Source organism: Cannabis sativa, chromosome X (genome assembly GCF_029168945.1).
Source record: "Cannabis sativa cultivar Pink pepper isolate KNU-18-1 chromosome X, ASM2916894v1, whole genome shotgun sequence".
NCBI lineage: Eukaryota > Viridiplantae > Streptophyta > Magnoliopsida > Rosales > Cannabaceae > Cannabis > Cannabis sativa.
In genome coordinates, this window is record NC_083610.1 from 60,501,152 (window position 1) to 60,523,509 (window position 22,358).

At 33.0% G+C, this 22,358-nt stretch overlaps 1 protein-coding gene across 1 annotated transcript; it reads left to right on the forward strand.

Annotated features, from left to right (window-relative positions):
- Positions 1–12,317: 12,317 nt before the first annotated feature.
- LOC115723768 (dihydrolipoyllysine-residue acetyltransferase component 5 of pyruvate dehydrogenase complex, chloroplastic) lies at positions 12,318–15,807 on the forward strand. Its single transcript, XM_030653243.2, has 6 exons — positions 12,318–13,557; positions 14,075–14,266; positions 14,354–14,441; positions 15,033–15,103; positions 15,192–15,275; positions 15,361–15,807. The coding sequence occupies exons 1-6, from the start codon at positions 12,694–12,696 to the stop codon at positions 15,463–15,465; spliced, it is 1,404 nt and encodes a 467-aa protein (XP_030509103.1). The 5' UTR covers positions 12,318–12,693; the 3' UTR covers positions 15,466–15,807.
- The last annotated feature ends 6,551 nt before the right edge of the window (positions 15,808–22,358 follow it).

Genomic DNA, 22,358 nt, shown 5'->3' on the forward strand with positions numbered 1-22,358 from the left:
TGCTATAAATAGATAGTGAAGGCTTCAGGAAAATTACACTTTTCTTCTGACACTTTCTGAATCAGAGAAAAACCTGAGCTTTCTCTCTCCCTATCTTTAGCTGCCACTTCTTCTTTCTCTTCCCTCTTGAATTTTGAAATTCTTAGTGTATGAGTAGTGCCCACACACAGCAAGTGATACCTCAATCATAGTGAGGAAGATCGTGAAGAAAGACTTTCAGCAAGAAGGAGGTTTCAGCATCAAAGATTCAGAGAAAGAGATCCAGGTTCAGATATTGATAATGCTCTGCTACATAATGGAATCAAGGGCTAGATATCTGAACGGAAGGAGTCATATTATTCCGCTGCACCCAATGTAAGGTTTCCTAAACTTTATATGTGTTTATTTCATCGTTTTAGAAAGTTCATATTTAGGATGTTAATAAACATACTTGTGAGTAGATCTAAGATCCTGGTATAATAATTTCCAAAAACTGGCCTCAGAGCCATGGTAATTGATTTACTTGCAAGAAATTTGGACTTTAAAACGATTGTTTGTATGTTCTTTGGATAGTATCATGTTGTATTGAGTGTTATTTGATGATTGATTGATGTTTGTGAAATTTTCGTGAAAAATAATTGCGATTTTATCTCTGAAATTATTTTTATTGGATAGTATGGAAAACATTAAGCAAGTTAGCCTTTTACAGAACTCAATTTGGATTTTATTTGAATTAGTTATGATTTTTTGAAGATTTGACAAAATCTGAGTCATCTTTGATATTTTCCTGCGATCGCAGAACTGTCCGTACAATTTCGAATTTTTTCTTTTTTCTTCAATTTTTCATACTTTTTCATGGAATTAACTTCCAATTTTTTGTATGGTTTTGTATATATACTATTACTATTCCTAATTCAATTCTAATTATCATTTTGAATTAATTTAATTTTTTTTAATTTAATTCAAGATATTAGTGTAATTTGAATTTGAATAGAATTAGTATTTATCTTTTTGCTTAAAAATCTATCTTATTTTTAAATTTGATTATATTTTTTTTAAAATTTAAGGTCAGATTTTATAAGATATTTATAATATCTTATCTTTTAAGATATTTTAAAAAATATCTTATCTTTTAAGATATTTTAAAAAATATCTTATCTTTTAAGATTTTTTAATTAAATCTTTTTAGATATTTTGACCATATTTAAATTTAAAATAAGATATTTATAATCATGTAATTTTAAATAGATATAAGATATTTTGCTAATTTTTAAATTTTGTTATTTTATTTATTTAAATTAAATTTAAAATCTGAAAAGATATTTCATTTATCTTTTCTAATTTTTATTTAATTTTATTTTTAAAATAACATTTAAAATTTAAAAGTAGTTAGCAAATTTTTGAAATGATATTTAGGTTGGTTGAAACCTAATTTTTCAAAATTGTAGGTTTAATTTTAATTTTAAATTTTTTTAAAATTTCGAATTTTCAAATTTTTTTTAAAATTTTCGAAAAATTATTTTTTAATTAATTAATTATTTCGAAATTAATTATTTAATTTAAAATTAAATAAATCCTACATCCAACTATCCATTTAACTCACATTGCGGGAGTATGTGGTTTTAGCTTGTTTGTAAGTTTTCAAAACCCTATTGTTACTTGATCGCAAATAGCCATGGTTACCTTTTCTTGAGATCTAATGATCCGATGGCTCCTAGTCAAGATAATAATTTGTAAATGTAAATTTTACAATCTTCTTTCATCTCGTGTATGACCTAAGAACATGATAGGATCCATCCAAAGTGTGCCCGTGTGAGCCTATATGTTTATTTTGTTTTAATATAGCATACATATAAAGTTGTTGCTAAATAAAATGTCACACCATGATAGATTTTATTTAGGTCCATTTAGTTATTGGACCTATTCAATTAATAACAGTTATTCATTTTAAGGTTAAATTCCTCTCTTTTGGGCCTTGTGTGAGAGTTGGGAGCCATAGAAGTGGGTACGACATACTGAACCCAAGACTCCCCTCACACAAACCACCCCAATCCGTGGAAGGCCCATTTGCCTGATTTGAATAACTGTACTAGGTTAATTAAACTAGTTTAACCTAATAAAATTGATTAGCAACATAATTAATTTCATTTATTTTGAAATTAATTTAAGAAAAATATAGTTTAAGGAATTTTATATTCTAAGCTAAACTATATGTATTTTCTTGTATTTAATTAAATATAGAATTATAACCATCTAGATTCTTTCTGGAGCTTAATTTAAATTTTTCATTAAATATTCCTATTTAAGTTGATATTTAGTTATCTACAACTAATCAACTTAAATCTGAATATCTTTTGAATTTCAAATTTCAAAATTAAGTTGAGGCATTGGTTATTAAGATTCTTTAGATATTTTTTAAGTTAATATCTTTTCTAATATTAACTTAAAATGGAATATTTTTAAATTAAGTGGTTACAACTTAATTTTTGATATTTAATTAAATTTAAATTTGAAAAATATTTAAGTTCTAGATTTTTTCTAATACAACTTAAATTAGATATTTTTTCAAATTTTGTGGAAAAGATACTTAGTCAAATAAGATATTTTCTAGATAGTTATTTCTAGACTACTTATTATTTCTAATATTAAATAGGAAAATATTATAAATTGTGAAATTAATTATTTAATTAATTTTGGTACAATTTATTTTAAGTATATTTTTCCTAGTATTAAACTAGAAATTAATAATTAAGCCTTCTCTACACTTAATTATTTATTTCTTGAATTTAATACATTTAATTAATTTGAAAATTAAATATCTAAGTTGATTTTTATCATCATACTTAAATATTTCTTTTTCATGACATTTAATTAAATAGAAAATTATATTTTAGTTGAAATTTAATTTTTCAACTAAATTTAAATAATTTTCAAAATATATTTTTTTTTCTTTATTTTATTAATCAATTTTCGAAATTGCATTTCTTAAATGCTAGAATTTCGAATTTTATCTTGAAAAATAGATTAAGTTGTAAATTAATTATTTTAATTAATTCTTGGATCAACTTAAATCAATGATTTTTTCATTTATTGATTAATTTAAAATAAATTGAATTAAAGTATATTATTAGAAATTGAATTAATTAGTCAAAGGAAAATCTAGATAGATGATATTTTTGCTTGAAGTATTTTTCTAGTGTATTTAATTAAATAAAAAATTAATATTTAAGTTGATTTTCATCATCATACTTAAATATTTGAAATTTTTCTTATATATTTAATTAAATAGGAAAATTATATTTTTTGTTGTAAATTAATTTTATTAATTAATTTTGGGCCAACATTAAATTAGAATAATTTTTTCCAGGATTAATTTTTTATTTTAATATGCATTTTTCGAAAATTGTATTCTTAAATACTTTAATTTTTCGAAATGCAATATATATTTATAGAAAATTAAATTTGAGTTGTAAATTAATTTAAATTAATTTTGTAACAACTTAAATTGAATATTTTTCTAAATATTTATTGGAAATTATTACTAAGATGGAAATAATTCATATTATTTTCATATCCATCTAAGTAAAATTTATAAATATTAAATTAAAATTTATATTTAGAATTTTTCATTCTAAATTGGAAATTTTAATTAAATAAATATATATTTAAAATAAATAGAATAAATAAAGAGAATCAAAGAAAATACAACTCACTTTAAATAATGAGCTTGATTATTATTAAGATATTCGATCTCCATTGTTGGTCTTACAAAAGTTAAATGTTTTCAATATAACCTCGAGACGCTGTACTTCGTCCCCTATGGATGGTTATTCGTTGAACGCATTTAACACCGTAAGATTTCATTTGATAAGTGTTTTGTAAGTTTTCGTCTCTATTAGACTCTCCCCTACGGTGACTACTTAGAGATAAACTTATGAAACATGAAACAATGGTAGAGGCTCATAAAATGAGAATAACCTTTACTCTCGCCTACCGGGACAACGTTGGATTCTTATTTTGATCGAATAAAAGGTTGCTAGAATGGTTTCTATTTTAGATGAGCTGACAATTCTATTCAATAAATGATGCTTTGACTCTCGCCACGGACACTCGTATCGGCTTGTTGAAAACCTTGGAAATTATTTAGGATTGTATGTTTTAGTATTTTCACTAGTCATTCCTACTTGCTATATGTTTATAATTTCTGAATTGTGTATGAATTTATATTGAACCATGTTATTTTCTGTTATTAAGTTGTAGTTTAATTTCGAATCTTCATTGTTGGTCTAACATGTTTGTTTTTCTAATGAGATAAATCCCTAATGGATTTTCACCATTAGACATACATAATAGTGTAAGATCTCGAAAGATAAGTATTGTATATGCGACATCTAACTGTTCATCAATTGATGACACCTTAGACTAGTATTTTTACAATATGAAACAAGAAGATTACATAAATAAGATTACTTTGTCTTTCGCTAATCGAAGCATCGTTGGATTCTTATTTATAAACGAAATTATCCTAATTCCTCTTAGCTTATTCATTTCGAATTAGCTTCAAAATATATCATTGGATGAATGGTCTATAAATCATTTCATGTCATTATATTTTCTCTTAAGAAATTAAATAACGCATATGATTATAATTCCGAAATTCTATTCCCAATTGATATAAATCCTCAATCTTAGAAATCTCCTACTTGTATGAGCAAATCTGACTTAGAGTTTGTATTAGTAGTGGTGGTCCAAGAAAGAATTACTCATTATATTTGGTTGAATTTAAGTCTTTGACTTTAATTTTAGAATCCAAACAGAAATTTTCTTATATTTCTAATTCCAGATACAATACAGTTACACTTTCTCAAGTGTTTAAATATCCATCTTTTATTAATGGATTCAAACTGTATGGAATATGAGTTAGATATTCTATGACCAGGATCCACTTGCACTATTCTAAGAACTCTTTGATGTAACTAAACCTATGTCATCAAAAGACACTACCACATTTTTTTTAATCTATGGCATTTGTATCTTGTTCATAGTGAATTTGACATGATCAATCTCTGCAAAGAGATAATATGCCTATATCCACTGAAAGTAGTTCATCTCATTCGCAGATGGATGTACATTCAGGGGTGGATATGAGTTTTTCGTTGTATTCTTAAAACGATAACTCTAGATTATACCTTTTAGCAAAGAAATTTGAAATGTTTGAAAAATTTCATTAATTTCTAAAGAATGGTTAAAACCATTAAGGTAAGTGGTTAAAGATCTTATGCGAATCGATAGGGGTGGAGAAATAGTTAGTAGATATGCAGTTCAAAGATCATTAAATTGATTTTTGAATTATATCCAAACTTACCTCCCCAGAAATTTCGAGTTGCATATTGATGATTAGTTACTAGTCGTTGCCTAATTCCTTCTATGGTAATACAATTTCAGAATGATGTAATGGTTGTATACTTAATGTAAATCATTACTAGATTCATGGATGACCTAATCAAAATCTTAAGAAAAGCTAGAACTGTTAACCATGGTTTGTTAGCTATTCTAAGTGATTAGGGGTGGACCATCCCATAGTCAATAGATAAGAAAGTGTTTGATCAAACAAATACTACTTTTCTAAGAAAATGACTAAGTCTGAAAAACAAGTAGCAAATAAAGGAGATATTTAATTCTTGATTCCAAAAGTGTTCTATCATCTTACATATGATGATCCCACTGCCTCTGTTGTCTTGTCACAACTAAAGAGGTTAATACCATTTAGTTTTCTTCGACATAATTCACGGTACCTTGTCGTAGTGGGAGAGTTTCTAAGAACTCACCTTCTTATGACTTGGGAGACACTAGTGATTAAAATCCATTGTGAGTTTAAACAAGTAATGGATTGTCAAGATAAGAAACTAAGAAGAAAGCCAATAGAACTATGGTTTAATCCATTCACATGGAGTAACCTTAAGTTGTCTATTACAAGGACATAAAAGGAAATTTACGTTTATAAGTCTATTCAATGGACTTAACAAACTTCCTGTTCCTAGTATTATAGGTTTGAGTTTATCTAAACCTATGGCTTGTGGTATACCTGGTAATTACTTACTCTAATGCAAGCAACTTACTTTAGTAAGATGCTGAAGCATTTTCTTTCTAATGGCAATCTATAGAAGCTTCACAACTTCTTAGACATAGATTTTATTTATCTAAGGAAAAGTCTCAACTATTCCAGAAAAGATAAAGTCATGAAAGAATTTCTTATATCAACAAAGGAGAGGTCTTAGATATGCTTTTGCATGCCTTGGACGACCGTCGAGTGGGAGTAATGAGTAGGTATCGATTAATCCAGAGAAGAACATTGGAACACAATCAAATAAATCCTAAGATTAAGAAGAGGAACTATATGTTAGTCTATAAGGGTGTGTTTAAAACTCTTAGACTACACCATATCAAATTTCGAAATTTGCCTTTGTGCTAAGAATCTTTCGATAAGATGGTGATTACTCCTGGGGTGGAATAGTGATTTTGGAGAAGTTGTAAAAATCTATCCGAAGTCTCTAGGTCTACTCGCAGGACCGAATGTTAAGGTTGCGGTGAAAGGTACTTATTCGCCTAAGGAAAGTTCTATACATTTTTGGCATCATTCCAAATTGCCTTAAACTACTAGTGTTAATTTCCTGATTAACCAAAAGTAGTTGCCAAAGATATAGAATCCAGTATCCCAAGAGAGTAGACATATAGAGAGGAATTTCACATTATCAATGATTTTGTGATTAAGGAAGAGTAATGGTGGAGAAAAGGTTGTGTTTAATTCAACTTTTCAGATCCTATTACGAGGAGTTTACTACTACTACACTTGATTTGTATATCAAGGTGTTGAGATTATTTGAAACGCACTTTTTTGTTTTATATTAGTGCAAGTGGGAGTTTGTTGGGTTTTATGCCCTAAATAAAACTCATTTCAATATAATCGATTTGCTTATTAATATAGATCGAAATAACATTTAATGTTGCATGGTTCACATGATTTATTTCATGATTATGTGTACATAATGTATAAATTCATCTCAAACCCTTTTCACATACTTGATCTGTTTATTGTGCCGTCAACACATTGGAAAGTAAACATGACTATGTGAATAAAGTTTCCTAGATTTATCGACACGTGGTTTTACCGATATGATAATCTACAATGAGAGTTTACTTGCATTTGGAGAAGTCTTGTATGTTCTTTCCAGAGCATTGGTTAAAGTAAAGTTTCAGTTGGATGCATGGAGTATGCATCGGAAGGGACCGATATTGAACTTTGACTTAGATTTAATTAAACTTACCGTAAAATCTATTCAAGTCAATATCGCCAAGTTGATCCTAGATCAAATGTTCTTAATCCTGTTATGATTAGGCTCAATCTTGAAAGGCTATTCGTGTTCTTTGATTTGTTAGTTAAGCCTACTTTTAGGTCAGGGTGATACGTACATTTTGGGAACACGGTAGTGCAATTGAGTGGGAGCGCTATCATAAACATGGAATCTATAGCTTCTATCTGGCGAATAGTAAGCAAAGGATGATCTCCTTCGAGCTTGACCAAACGAACATAAATGGTGGAGTACTCATTTCACATAAGCTGAAATATCATTTATACGGGGTCAAGTGTTTTAAGGAATAAATACATTGTAGGGTGTAACGGTAATTTAATCCCTTTACAGTGTAGATCATTCATATAGAGGATCATTGATCACATTAGGATTATAACAATGGATAACTAATGATGTGTCTATATGGTGGAACATATAGAGCATTCTATATAACTGAGAGTGCAATTCTAAGTTCTATGCGTGGATTCAACGAAGAATTAATAAGTTAGTGAATTTTAGTGCTAAATTCTTGATCTACTTATTGGAAGCTCGGTTATATAGATCCATGGTCCCCCCACTAGTTGAGATAATATTGCTTGTAAGACTCTTGTAATTGGTTTTGATTAATCAATTATAATTCACGAATTAGACTATGTCTATTTGTGAAATTTTCACTAAGTAAGGGCGAAATTGTAAAGAAAGAGTTTATAGGGGCATATTTGTTAATTATGATACTTTGTATGGTTCAATTAATAAATATGATAAATGAAAATATTATTTAATAATTATTTATAGTTATTAAATAGTTAGAATTGGCATTTAAATGGTTGAATTAGGAAATTGGCATTTTTGAGAAAATTAGATACAAAAGGTGTTAAAATTGTAATATTGCAAAAACAAGGCCCAATCCACTAAGTGTAGGGCCAGCCACTTTTGTAGGAAATTTAAACTTTTTTTTCATTATTTTAATGCCAAATAATTCAAACCTAACCCTAGTGGAATGCTATAAATAGATAGTGAAGGCTTCAGGAAAGTTACACTTTTCTTCTGACACTTTCTGAATCAGAGAAAAACCTGAGCTTTCTCTCTCCCTATCTTTAGCTGCCACTTCTTCTTTCTCTTCCCTCTTGAATTTTGAAATTCTTAGTGTATGAGTAGTGCCCACACACAGCAAGTGATACCTCAATCATAGTGAGGAAGATCGTGAAGAAAGACTTTCAGCAAGAAGAAGGAGGTTTCGCATCAAAGATTCGAGAAAGAGATCCAGGTTCAGATATTGATAATGCTCTGCTACATAATGGAATCAAGGGCTAGATATCTGAACGGAAGGAGTCATATTATTCCGCTGCACCCAATGTAAGGTTTCCTAAACTTTATATGTGTTTATTTCATCGTTTTAGAAAGTTCATATTTAGGATGTTAATAAACATACTTGTGAGTAGATCTAAGATCCTGGTATAATAATTTCCAACACTAAGATCCTGGTAAAATAAATTCCAACAATTCTCTGATGATGTGATACTTCCTTTCTATGTGTTTGCTTCTCTTGTGGCTTCGAGGTTCCTTACTATTGGCTATTGCTCCATTATTATCACAAAGTAGGACCAGAGGATTTTCCATTCCAGGCACGACACCGATACTGGTGAAGAACTTTCTTAGCCAGACAATCTCTTTAGCAGCTTCTGCTGCAGCTATGTATTCAGCTTCCATCGTCGAGTCCGATATCGCGGTTTGTTTTGCACTTCTCGAAACCACTGCTCCACCCCCAAGAGTAAACACCATCCCAGATGTAGATTTCCTGTCTTCAAGACATGCCTGGAAATCTGAATCAGTATAGCCTATGGGATTTAAAGCACCACCCTTGTAGACTAACACAAAATTCCTTGTACTCTTTAAGTATTTCAGAATATACTTAACTGCATTCCAATGTTGTTGTCCTGGATTTGACTGATACCTGCTCACGATTCCAACTGCATAGCAGATGTCAGGTCTAGTGCATAACATTGCATACATTAGACTTCCAACTGCAGAAGCATAGGGAACTTTCGCCATGTCCTCTATCTCTTGAGGATCAGTAGGAGACTGTTCCTTAGATAGACGAATACCATATCTAGAAGGCATGTTTGCCCCATTGGTGTTGTTCATGGAGAATCTCTCTAAAACTTTGTCAATGTAGGTTGTTTGAGAGAGAGCAAGAGATCTGTTCTTCCGGTTTCTGATAATCTAAATACCAAGAACATAGGATGCTTCACCCAAATCTTTCATATCGAATTGAGTGTTAAGCCATTCCTTGATATGAGTCATTTTCTTGATATTGTTTCCAATAATCAAAATGTCGTCAACATAAAGGACCAGGAATACTACTACTTGTTCTTCCTTGAGTTGGTAAACACAAGGTTCATCTTCATTCTGAAGAAAGCCGTAGGTCTTGATGATTTCATCAAACCTTTTATTTCATGAGCGAGAAGCTTGCTTAAGTCCATAGATAGACCTATTTAATTTGCAAACTTTCTTTTCCTGCCCTGGAAGAACATAGCCTTCTGGTTGCTCCATATAGATGGTTTCTTCAAGTACCCCATTAAGGAAGGCAGTCTTGACATCCATTTGCCAGATTTCATAATCGAAAGCAGCAGCTATGGAGAGAAGAATTCGGATGGATTTGAGCATGGCAACAGGACTAAAAGTTTCCTCATAGTCCACGCCTTCTCTTTGGGTATAACCCTTGGCTACAAGTCTAGCTTTAAAAGTTTCGACTTCGCCTCCAGCTCCTCTTTTCTTCTTGTAAACCCACTTGCATCCTATCGGACGATAGTCATCAGGTGCGTCTACATATTCCAAGACTTTGTTCTTTTTCATGGAATCCATTTCTGAATCCATGTCAGCTGACCATCGTTTCCGTTGCGGACTAGCCATTGCCTGTTTATAGGTTAATGGGTCGTCATCAATAGCGTTACCAACGACCATATTGATTTCACCATCCAAGCCATAACGAGCTGGTTTTGTTGAAACCCTCCCACTACGACAAGGAGCGGTGATCTTCTGAACAGAAACTTTAGCAGTAGTTTTCTCAGTTGGTTCAACTGAGGGAGTGGGATTGTCCTCTTCTTGAGGGGAAGAGGACGGAACATTGGAAGGACTTATATCTGAAAGCATTTATTCTTTAAACGTTTATTTTGATTTAATATTATCATTTATTATAAAAAAAAACAGTTGAGACTGACCAATTATGTAATCCTAAAGGACACTTTCTTTCCATATAAATGTGTGATCCAAATCAAATAAACTAAGCTGAAAATTATTACAAAAAGTGGACTAAGCAGACCAAACTCTGACTGAACCACTGTAATTCTCTTCTCTTTATTTTTGCTTTCATTTTTGTGTATTTAGTAGGCTATACTTTGAGTACTCGTTATTCTAAGTGAATACTCGTATAATTGCTATTGAATATTCTAACTTTGTTTGAATATTTACAATTGGCTAATTAAGATTTTTGCCCCCTGAACTTTTAAGGTCGTTAAAAATGCCCCTGAACTATTGAGATTGTTGGATTTAAGGACTTTTGTCTAATTTCATTCAATTTTACTATTTCAGTGATTGTTTATGTACTAAACCATGTTGTCTAGACTTTGATATCTACCAAATCATGCCCCTTGAACTTTGACATGTACTAAATTATGTTCTCTGAACTTTCATCCATGATAGATTTTTTTACTAAAATTGGAAAATAAATCCTTAAATCCAACAATCTCAATAGTTCAGGGAGCATTTTTAATGACCTTAAAAGTTTAGGGGGCATGATTTGGTACATGTCAAAGTTTTAAGGGGGAAAAATCTTAATTAGCCTTTACAATATTAGGTGTTGTTTAAATTCCTCCAACAATAAAAAGTATTTAAATTAAAAAAAATGATAATTTAGGCACATAAATTTAAAATAAATAAATAAATAATGTTAGGGTGATTCTACAATACACCCCCTTAAAAGGGATGTACTGATACACTCTTGACTTGTTTTGGTATCTAGAAAAAAAATTTAGTCTAATTTTTTTTTCATATTTATGTACGTTATAACTATTTAAGATAATCTACAAAATTTTTAGAAATTTTGAATAATTTACAATATAGAAAACAATGTTTAAACAGTCCATTTTACACGCGTATAAAATAAAATAGTCACGAGTGCAATACACTGTTGGAACGTAGTTTTTGGCATGTTAAACTTTTTCAAATTTCTTAAAATTTTGTAGGATGTCTTAAATAACTATAACATACATGACCATGAAAAAAAAATTGACTAAAAAATTATTTTGGGTGCTAAAACAGATAAGGGTACATCAATATATCCATTTTAAGGGGGTGCATTGTAAAATTTTCCATTATATTCAATATGAAAGAAGATAAGGCGCATTGACCTTTTTCCTCCAGTAATTAGTGAATAACTTGTTCATTCTCTTTCTGTCCATTCCCCCGTTAGTTGTTACACTTTTTTTTTTCATTAAAGAATAAAATAAAGGTTAATTAATAATTTTTCCTCCGAACTCTGACATGTACTAAATCATGCCCTATAAATTTTTTTTGCCGTTAAAAATTTCCCCTGAACTATTAAGATTGTTAGATTTAAGGACTTTTGTCTAATTTTAGTAAAAAAATTCTAACATGGATGAAAATTCAAGGAGCATTATTTAGTACATATCAAAGTTTGAGGGGCACTGGTAGATATTAAAATCTGAGAGTATGATTTAGTACATAAACAATCACTGAAACAGTGAAATTAAATGAAATTAGACAAAAGTCCTTAAATCTAATAATCTCAATAGTTCAGAGAGAATTTTTAACGGCAAAAAAAGTGGTCATGATTTGGTATATGTCAAAATTTAGGGAAAAAAATTGTTAATTAGACACAAATAAAATTCTCGCCATTTTCCTTTAACCAAATATATTTTCCAATTAAAAAGAGTTTAGTGGATAGTTTCGATAGAAAAGGATTACAAATCGTAAATACTAGGTAATGAGCGACCAGCTACCCAAAGCTAAAACTTTGGCTTTGCATACTTCTATGGAAAAGAAAGAAAACATTGCATTGATCGCTAAACACAAAAACAAAGGGAAACCCTCCAAAACTCTAACTAAAATCAAACCAAACCCAACCTAAAAGAACACAAACTCAACTACCACGTCATCACATTCCTCAACCGGTAATTTGGTTGGAACTTGGAACCTCCGCCTGGTTTCGATATATTCGAGAAACCCAACAAATACTAAATAAAACAAAAACTCAAAACCCATCTTCTCTTCTCTATTCATTTCATATTACAATAATCAAACAAATCTACTTCTTCTTTTCAACACTGCTAGGAACTGAATCAAAATGGCTCACCTTCTCAACACTTCTTTCGTTCCCTCTTCCCAAGCCCTTCTCCGGAACCCTTATCTGCCTCCTGGAGTCTCTATTTCCGGTCGCCGGAGCAGGGCTCGAGTCCATGCCAAGATCCGCGAGATCTTCATGCCTGCATTGAGCTCCACCATGACCGAGGGTAAGATCGTGTCTTGGGTCAAGTCCGAGGGTGACAAGCTGGCTAAGGGTGAGAGCGTAGTCGTGGTCGAGTCGGACAAGGCCGACATGGATGTCGAGACCTTTTATGATGGTTATTTGGCTGCAATTATGGTCGAGGAAGGCGGCGTTGCTACTGTTGGTTCTGCCATTGCGCTTTTGGCGGAGACAGAGGCTGAGATCGATGAGGCCAAGGCCAAAGCTAATTCCTCTTCGTCGGCGGCTTCTGTGGCGCCGCCAGAGCCGGAGGCGGAAAAAATCTCCGAAAATGTGGGTCCAGTCACGAAGACGCCGTCGCTGGTTTCGGTAGTGGCTTCTTCAGCTCATCCGGCGTCGGATGGAGGGAAGAGGATTGTGGCGTCACCTTATGCGAAGAAACTGGCGAAGGAGCTTAAGGTGGATTTGGGGGGAGTTGTCGGAAGCGGGCCATTGGGGAGAATTGTGGCTAAGGATGTGGAGGCAGCGGCTTCAGCAGCTGTTGAGTCGACGGTGACGGCTGCAGTTGGTCCGGCACCTGGCAGTGGAGCTGCAGCATCTCCTGCTATTGAGTTGGGAACTGTGGTGCCTTTTACTACAATGCAGGGTGCAGTGAGCAAGAACATGATTGAGAGTCTGTCAGTTCCCACTTTCAGAGTTGGGTACACTATCACCACTGATGCACTTGATGCTCTTTACAAGAAGGTAACATGCACATTTTGCTGTATCTGTGTTTTTTTTAGTTTTAATGTTAGTTTTTTAATGTGGGTTATTGTTATAATCAGCTTAAACACAGCATGAAGGAGCACAATGCGTTTTTTTTACTACTAAAATTTTCAAATTGATAGAGGTTATATTAGATTGCTTTGTTGCTTCATATTTTTGGTAAGAAAGATGTTGACACTTCTATTTTTTTTTTTTAAAAAAAAAAAGAAATTCTTCAAATCTCTTAATGTATTTCGGATAGTAAATGATGAGAGTTTTCCCTAGTTCTTATAGCTGCTCCTTTGAGGATTTTCATGCTTTATTGTGATTTTGATATGATCCTAGATTTTTTTGTTATTTTTTATTGGATCTACTTTTTGTTTAGCTAACTTTTTATAGTTTTTCTTTTTGTGTTTTCTATGGGGAGCAGCATTCTGTAAGAAAAAGGCTACACAATTTTCAGTAGTTCAAGAAATAATACTTTCCAATTTGATCTGATGTAGTTTTTGTTTAACAGGTGAAGTCAAAAGGAGTTACTATGACTGCTTTGCTTGCCAAGGCTACAGCACTTGCACTGGTCCAACATCCTGTAGTAAATTCCAGTTGTAGGGATGGTAACAGCTTTACTTATAATAGCAGTATCAATATTGCTGTTGCTGTTGCTTTGGATGGTGGATTGATCACTCCAGTGCTTCAGGATGCTGATAAGGTTTGTATACCTCATTGTGGTTGGGAATGTGGAGAGGAATTAAATTACAGATAAAATTGAGACTCTTTGTTTTGCTGTGTGTTTTAGGCTGATATTTACTCATTATCAAGAAAGTGGAAAGAATTAGTTGATAAGGCCAGGGCCAAGCAGCTCCAACCTCAGGAATACAATACAGGTAAACTGACACATGTGAATGACTATTAACTTTTAAGTGTGCTTAGATACTTGACTAAAGTTACAAGTTTATGGGAATTCTTTCAAATTATTCTATTAATCTAATAATCTAAAATATGCGAAAATATTGTGGAAAATGGGGAAGGATGTATGTTCCTATGATACTGAGTCAGAAAAAAAGATCAGTGAATCAATATGTTGAAGTTTGTATTGCATGAAAGGTCTGAAGTTGTTTATGCTCAAGTGGTGCATATTAGCTTGTCAAAATTGTTTCTTCTTTGGCCATACCATAAGTGACGAAAGCTGCAATTGCTAATAAATTTGTACAGACCATATCTTTGTGTAAGCTTAACCTCTGGCTTAAGGATTTAAGTGGTTTGAATTTCCCTGCATTGCATTCACAGTCCAAGACCAGGGACCTGCTCCATTTACACTTCCTAGAGATCATAGTCTTAGTTTTATATGTAGTTTCCTATAAATGCCATGGTTTCTTTCTTGAGATGTGTTTTCTTTTTGACATTTCTTGTTTAATGACCTAGGCTGTATATTGTCTCCCATTAGGAAGATTTATTTTTATCTTGTTGACTGCTAGGTACTTTCACTCTTTCAAACCTTGGAATGTTTGGGGTTGACCGGTTTGATGCAATTCTTCCACCAGGAACTGTAAGTTTCTTATTCATTCATGTACATTCCTCCCAGATGCATTTTGTAAACCAATAATCTTACAAGCCAGTGGCCTTGAATCATGCAGGGTGCAATTATGGCTGTTGGGGCATCTCATCCTAATGCTGTTGCTACCAAGGATGGTAGGATTGGCATGAAAAGCCAAATGCAGGTGAGTAAATCCACTATTATTATTATTATTACTAATGTAGGATCACAGTGATTTTTTCTGATGCTAAAAATTACTTTGTATACAGGTTAATATCACGGCTGATCATCGTGTAATCTACGGTTCCGATCTTGCTTCGTTCTTGAAAACATTGGCAAGCATTATAGAAGACCCCAAAGATCTTACTTTCTAGTCCTACAGTTACCAAAATGAGCCCTTTTAGTTTTCCGTCGTTGTTTGAGATCTTTTTGAGTCATGAGGGTTGGACTATTTATCGTGATATGTAGTGAAGAAGCTTGGTTGAGGAAAATACATAGAGTTAAGTAGTATCTGTCTGGAAGAACAGTAGAAGAATTTTGGAGATTTATTCTTATAGATTTCATTTTCAGTCATGTCCAGAGGAAACTCATATTCTCTATCTTCTTTTTCTTTTTCTTTTGGAAAACGAACACATTTTGTTTGTAACTTGTATGTTGTAACAAATTCTCTTTACTGCTGGCCAGTCGCTTGTAAGGATGACCAAAAAGTTCTTTCACTCACTAGTCACAATGGCTCTTTAAAGGCAGATTCTTAAGTTCCTATACACACACATATGAAGGATATGATGCTTCAAAACTAAAAAAACGTAATATAAAAATAAGTTGTAAGATGTGCTATTTCATTTTTATAAAACGTTGATCAGAGAAATGATTTTAATAAAATACTATTTTTAAAAGAATAGTTGAGTTCGAATGATAATCTTTTAGAGCATTTGTGTTCATCCAATCTTTTATATTTAGGCTCTAATAAGTATTTGAGAAAGAAAGATAAAAATATCTTTATGCAATTTATATTTAGGCTCTAATAAGTATTTGAGAAAGAAAGATAAAAATATCTTTATGCAGAATTGCGAGTATTCAGCTAGAATGGTGAATATTTAAGGAATAATAAGCAAGTATGTGAATAAAAATAGGATAAACACAAATGAGATAGTGAATTATAGTGGTTCTATTAGAGTTCGGTCTTCTTAGTTTATTTTACAAGAGTTTGTGATTAGTCTTATTCAGTTCAGATTACCTCTTTATATAGAAATTATGTGTACTTTTAGATTACATAACCTGTCAAACAAGACATTTTTTACATTAATTACATTTAATTAAGAAAGAAAACATTTAAAGAATAAATGAAAGAGCAATTTTGACCGTTCTTGATTAATTATCTGAACGTATGCAACTTATGAAGTCACACATTGACCGTTCATCTTCCAAACACACGAACTTGCAGGCTTGTTGGTGTTTATTTGCGTATAAGGTCTTTGGAGCAAAAATAACCTCGGGGTTATTTTATAAGGTAGAATGCATGTGACCGTTTGGTCGCGTACTGGACATTTATGTACTAACATAGAACTTGTGAATTCTAGGTGAGTTGTCGTACACATTAGTCACTTGGACCAGATGTTTGTTAAGATGCGGTTTGTACATTAGTCGCAGGAGAGATGCCCTTGGGCATCACACATAATCGATATATGCACGACCAGTGCTAACTTCTCTTGATCTTGCTTTTACTTTGACTATGCTAGGAATAGTGTGCGACTAGATCCTGTCTTAGTCACACTGAAAGTGCTACTTGTCAATTTTCAAGACTCAAATTACCGAGTTGTTTATCTTGAATTGATTGATTTCAACACTTGCATTCAAGACTCAAGTTAAGAATAAAGCAGTAAAGCACACATTGATTTACAAGCTTCATCTGCACTGAGAACACATCTCAGCCGACTAGTGCTTGGGTTCCCCGAACCAGGGTAATCTCATCTACTAAATCTCAAAAGAGTTGTATTACAATATCCAGTTCACTCTTAGGAATTTAATACAATCTTTACAGCAATTAGTAATGAATTACCAACAACAATCAAGAATCTTGATCGCAAGTACACAATCCCTTGTGCAGCAACTACGTTCGTCTTCGTCACTTCTTCAATCTGAAATCCCTTCAGATCTGATGACGAGGATGACACTGAACTCCCTTCAGTCTGAACTCAGTATCTTCAGGCTCTGATCTTTCAGCCATAGATCTCCATCTTCAAGCTATACAATCAGACCTGTAAAAACAACAACAAGAAAAGCAAGACACTACACTAACTCTCCCGAAGAAACTCAACTAACTGAAAATATTAATTTCAAAGATGATTAGTTTATAGAACAACAAAGACTATTTATATGTAGTAGATTAGTCGACCTAACCACAACTAACTCTAACCGTTAAGTCATAACAGACACAACCGAACTTTAACAGAAGGCAGGTGTGCAGATGTAACTGACTAAAACCGCCAGATACAACTAGACATTCTATTAAAATAATCTGTCAAAAATAACGACACTTACACACACCTTCTCGTAAGTTTCTGCCATGCGAGGTTAGCTCTACTAGTGACACATCATCTTTTTCTAATCGGGAACCGGGTCCACATGTCAGACATGTACGAGACTGTACTCGTATTTTTAGGCCAAAATTTTGCACTATAACAGATACCCCTAGTTTCGTGATGACAACTGTTTGTCAAGTGGCGCAACTATCTTGAGGGACAGGCGAATTGAGTTGTCACAATGGCAGGTGACGTTTGAATGTCTTACTGGGGGTTATGAAAAGGCAGTTGGTAATTATTGGTTACCTTTACAAAATGCCACATCATCAAAATCCTTCGGGGTCTGTGCAGATGTGTCTCGTGACAGTCGTTCAATGAGGCATCCTTTGGTTTCCATATGCCACGTGTCACGATCGTAGCGGTGGATTGTGATTCCTATTTAAACCCCAAATACAAAAAAAAAAAAATGAGACTTCTGTTGGAATTAAATTTTACCAGGATCTTAGATCTACTCACAAGTATGTTGATTTAACAACCTAAATATGAACTTCTAAAACGATAAACAAAACACATAAAAGTTAAGAATAACTTAAAGTGATGGCAGCGGAATTAAGTGTCTCCTTCCACTCAGATCTCTAACCCTTGATTCCTGTCTGTAGCAGAGTATAATCAAGATCTGAGTCCGATTCTCCTTCAGTTGGATGTGATCCTTCACAGTCTTCCAAACTATGATTGAGGTACTGAGTGATGTGTGTGGGCACTTCTCTCTCACAAAGAAATTTCAAAATTCTCTCTATTTTTCTCTCTTGAATTTGTGTATAGTGATTGCATACAAAGACATGCCAAGAGTGAAGAGAGGGGCGGCTATATATAGGAAAAGGGAAGAGCACAACTTTCTAAATAAGCAGTTTCCTCTTTTACTGTGTAATTGATTAACTGCCTTATTTAGTGTGATCCACCACTTTCCTATTTTTGATAGACTTTGATTAGCAATTGCATGGCAATTAAAATTGAAAATAATAATTGGGAAACATGCAAGCATGTGGCCGGCCATGGTGTGATATGGGCCTCACATGGATTTTGCAGTTTCCTCAATTTTATTTCTATTTCTCCAAAAATGCCATTTTTCCAATTCTAATCATTTAAATGCCAAAACTAATTATTCAATAACTAAAATAGATTATTAAATAATATTGTCATTTAAAATAATTATTAATTAGACATGCAAAGTCTCTCAATTAATAATTAAACCTAGAAAGCTTTTTATTTACAATTTCATCCTTAAACTGTGAGAATTCACAAATTAGACATAGTCTAACTTTTTAGAATTATAATTGATTAATCATAAATCAATTATAGAGTCTTACAAACAGTATAGTCTCAACTAGAATGGGGACCATGGATCTATATGTTGAGCTTCCAATAAGTTGAACCGATTTACCAAGCAAATCCCTAACTTATTAATTCCTTGTTGAATCCACTCTTAGAACTTGGAATTGCACTCTCAGACTTATATAGAGCATATTATATGTTTCACGATATCAATATGCTATAACCATTGTTATAATCTTAATGTGATTAAGAGATCCTCTATATAGATGATTTACATCGAGATGGGACCAATTTACCGTTTACACCCCTCAATGTATTTTGCCCCTTTGAACACTTAGTTACCTGTAAATGATGTTTTAGTGATCTAATATATAGTCACTGAAACAAGAGCTCATCCATTTACTTCTATTTAACTAAGCTCAAAAGGAATCATCACTTTACTTCTATACACCAGTAGAAGCTATAGATTCCATATTTATGTTCAGCACTCCCACTCAGTTATGCTATCATGTTCCCAAAATATACGTATCACCCTGACTCAAAAGTAGGCTTAACTAATAAATCAAAGAACATGAAAGCACTCCTGAGATTGAGCCTAAGCATATCAGGATTTAGATTCTCTTAATCTAAGATCAACTTCTGATATTGACTTGGAAAGATACAATGATAAGTTTACAATATCTTTGACCAAGTTCAATATCGGTCCAGTCCAATGTATACTCCATACATTCGAAACTAGTATACTTTACCAATTTCCTGGAAAGAACATAACACTTACTCCAAGTGTAATCGTTGATTATCACATCAGTGTAAATCCAAAACACTGATGAACAGGGACTAAGTCTTTTGAATCATATAATCACAATCACATTCCACTGTATTGACAATACTGTAATTGTGAATGACTATATGTTCTGGATTTAACTGATTTTGTGCATATATCAAATATGTATATTAAACCATAAACATGTAACATACATGTAATCATAAATCACTTCAAAATTCTAAATTGATAACTAACCAGATTGTAATGGGTTTTATTTAGGGCACAAAACCCAACAACTTCTACTTCCCTATCATTTCATCTGCTCAAATTTTTCGAGAATCCTCTCAAATTTCCCAGAAAACTTCTTTCAGTTTTCAGAAGATTATTCAAAGATTTTCGTTACTAAAACTCTTGGCGTCAGATTCAAATTCATCTTAAAGAGAAACAACCGCAAGGTTTTAGATTTCAAGGTAGTTTCTCGAGTTTTTTGTTTTGTTTTTTCTTTCTTTTTAGAAACCTTCGAACAATCGCATGTATTCTGGATTTTATTGGTTTAAAATGCATGAAAATGATATGCTAATTTATGGGTAATAGAGGTTTAGGATTTAATGAACTGAAATAGGCAATTTGTTTTGGAAATTTGTACCTCCTTTTTGAATAATCACATCTTTTTCATAAAATCTATGAATATTCACATGCTTCTCCATAGAACACTTTGAATGCTCACATGCACACACACATATATTTATAGGTTTTACTTATAACATGAAGAACTTCATGAATAGTCACACTTTTATCCAGAAATATACAAAATCCTTTAACATCATTTTTCAAAGAAATATATATTTTTGACATTGTACGAGTGAGGAAACAATTTTTATTAAATTGCACGCACAATACGTTGAAAAGATCTTTTATCTTTCAAATGAGCGATCTCTCGAACAGTCAAGAGCACCGGTCTCAAGGGGAAGCATCTGTGAATGAATCCCAAAACTGCGACAACTTCATTCCCACATCGATGTCGAATGAAGCTACTCCATAGCGCAAGGATTCACTATCCATGGAGGATATAGCTCACATGGTTGGGGATTTGGAGGAACTTGTGGTAATAGAGTTGCGAGGAAGCAAATCGACTGTCTTTGCTCGAGGCAGTTTTATTAACTTGGAAGCTTTGTCAGATGGTAAAGTGGAAGAAGTCAATCAATACATCAGATTACCTGCTCGCGGAGAGGACGATATGGGTAAGGAGGAGGAAGTAGGAGTCTCAAACAACGAGGATGCACCTTTGGATGAGCCTTTCTCCTATGAGGACCTTGTCTCCAAGACAAGACAATTAGACTTAGTTTCTTTCGAGAAAATAAAGCTCATCCTTACTGGATGCACGAGGCATGTAACAAGATAGCGACCTCACGTCCGTTTCACCAATCTTGATATTATTAAGATGGAAGTTATGGTCTCTCGATTCCCATTCTTCAATGTGGAGTAATAGTCTCTTTCCTTCCTTTTGTCAAATCCATCCTTGCTTATTATGACGTCGCACCCTTTCAAATAGCTACATAATTGTAGTGACAACATACTTAAAATATGGATTAGCAAAAAATTAGCATTAATTAATTAAGGGAAATTTGACATTTTATGCTAAAAAAACACACATGGTGTTATTTTATGCCACCCTCACAAATTTTTTTTAACTATGCTAATCTTTTCATCTTAACCCCAAAATGCCCCTCTCTCCTACAATCAAAAAATTCAGCCTCCTCTCTCTCTCATTCCATCTCGTGTTGCTCTCTCTCTCTCTCTCTCTCTCTCTCTCTCTCTCTCTCTCTCTCTCTCTCTCTCTCTCTCACTTTCTCTCTCTATTACTACCGGCCGCCATTTTCACCCTCAACGTCCACCGCTCACTGCCGCCATTTTCACCCTCAACCTCCACGGCCGACTGCCACACCTCCACCATTTCTACCCTCAACATCCACCACACTCAACAAACATATGGGTAAGTGTTTTTCTTAGTAAATAATGTTGTTTTTTGTTGTATTGTATGGATCTGAACGTAATTAGTTGTAATTTGTGGCTTTTGTGTCCTTGAAATCGAGGTAGAGTTTGTTCCGAGCAGTCTGTATTTTTCTGGGTTTTTTCATTTTTTGCGATTTTATGCGACATTGTGCGATATTGTGTGCGATGTCATGAGAAATCCAAGGTTAGGGATGAAATGATTAATTTTGGCGCCTTTGTACGATTTGCATGCGATTATGTGTGCGATTGTGATATTTGGCGATTTATGTGCGACCTTTGTGCATCGTTATGCGATTTTGTTATGTATGGTATATTGTGCGACCTTATGCGATATGTTTCCTTCTTTGTGCGATTTGTGTGCGACATGATACTTGTTTATATTGTTGATTTATTAGGCGACAATGTGCGACATTAGTAGTAGCTTGTGCGATTTAGTGTGCGATATAATATGCTTATTTTTTCTGTTTATTTGTTTGTATTTCTTTGGGACAGATTCAACTGTATTTGTGCCTGTGCTGTATGATGTCGTTTGGACTGTCGAGGGTTTCAACTGGGTATTTGATTCCTCAAAAAGTAAGACATTGATGTTGGACATTGACTCTACACTGAAAAAGGTGCGTGAAGTTTTACATGA

Excerpts from the sequence above, each read along its gene's own strand:
- LOC115723768 (XM_030653243.2), top strand. The coding sequence starts at position 12,694 with ATGGCTCACCTTCTCAACACTTCTTTCGTTCCCTCTTCCCAAGCCCTT. Across the intron at positions 14,442-15,032 it reads ACCTCAGGAATACAATACAG|GTACTTTCACTCTTTCAAAC; the intron begins GTAAACTGACAC and ends GTTGACTGCTAG. Across the intron at positions 15,276-15,360 it reads GCATGAAAAGCCAAATGCAG|GTTAATATCACGGCTGATCA; the intron begins GTGAGTAAATCC and ends CTTTGTATACAG.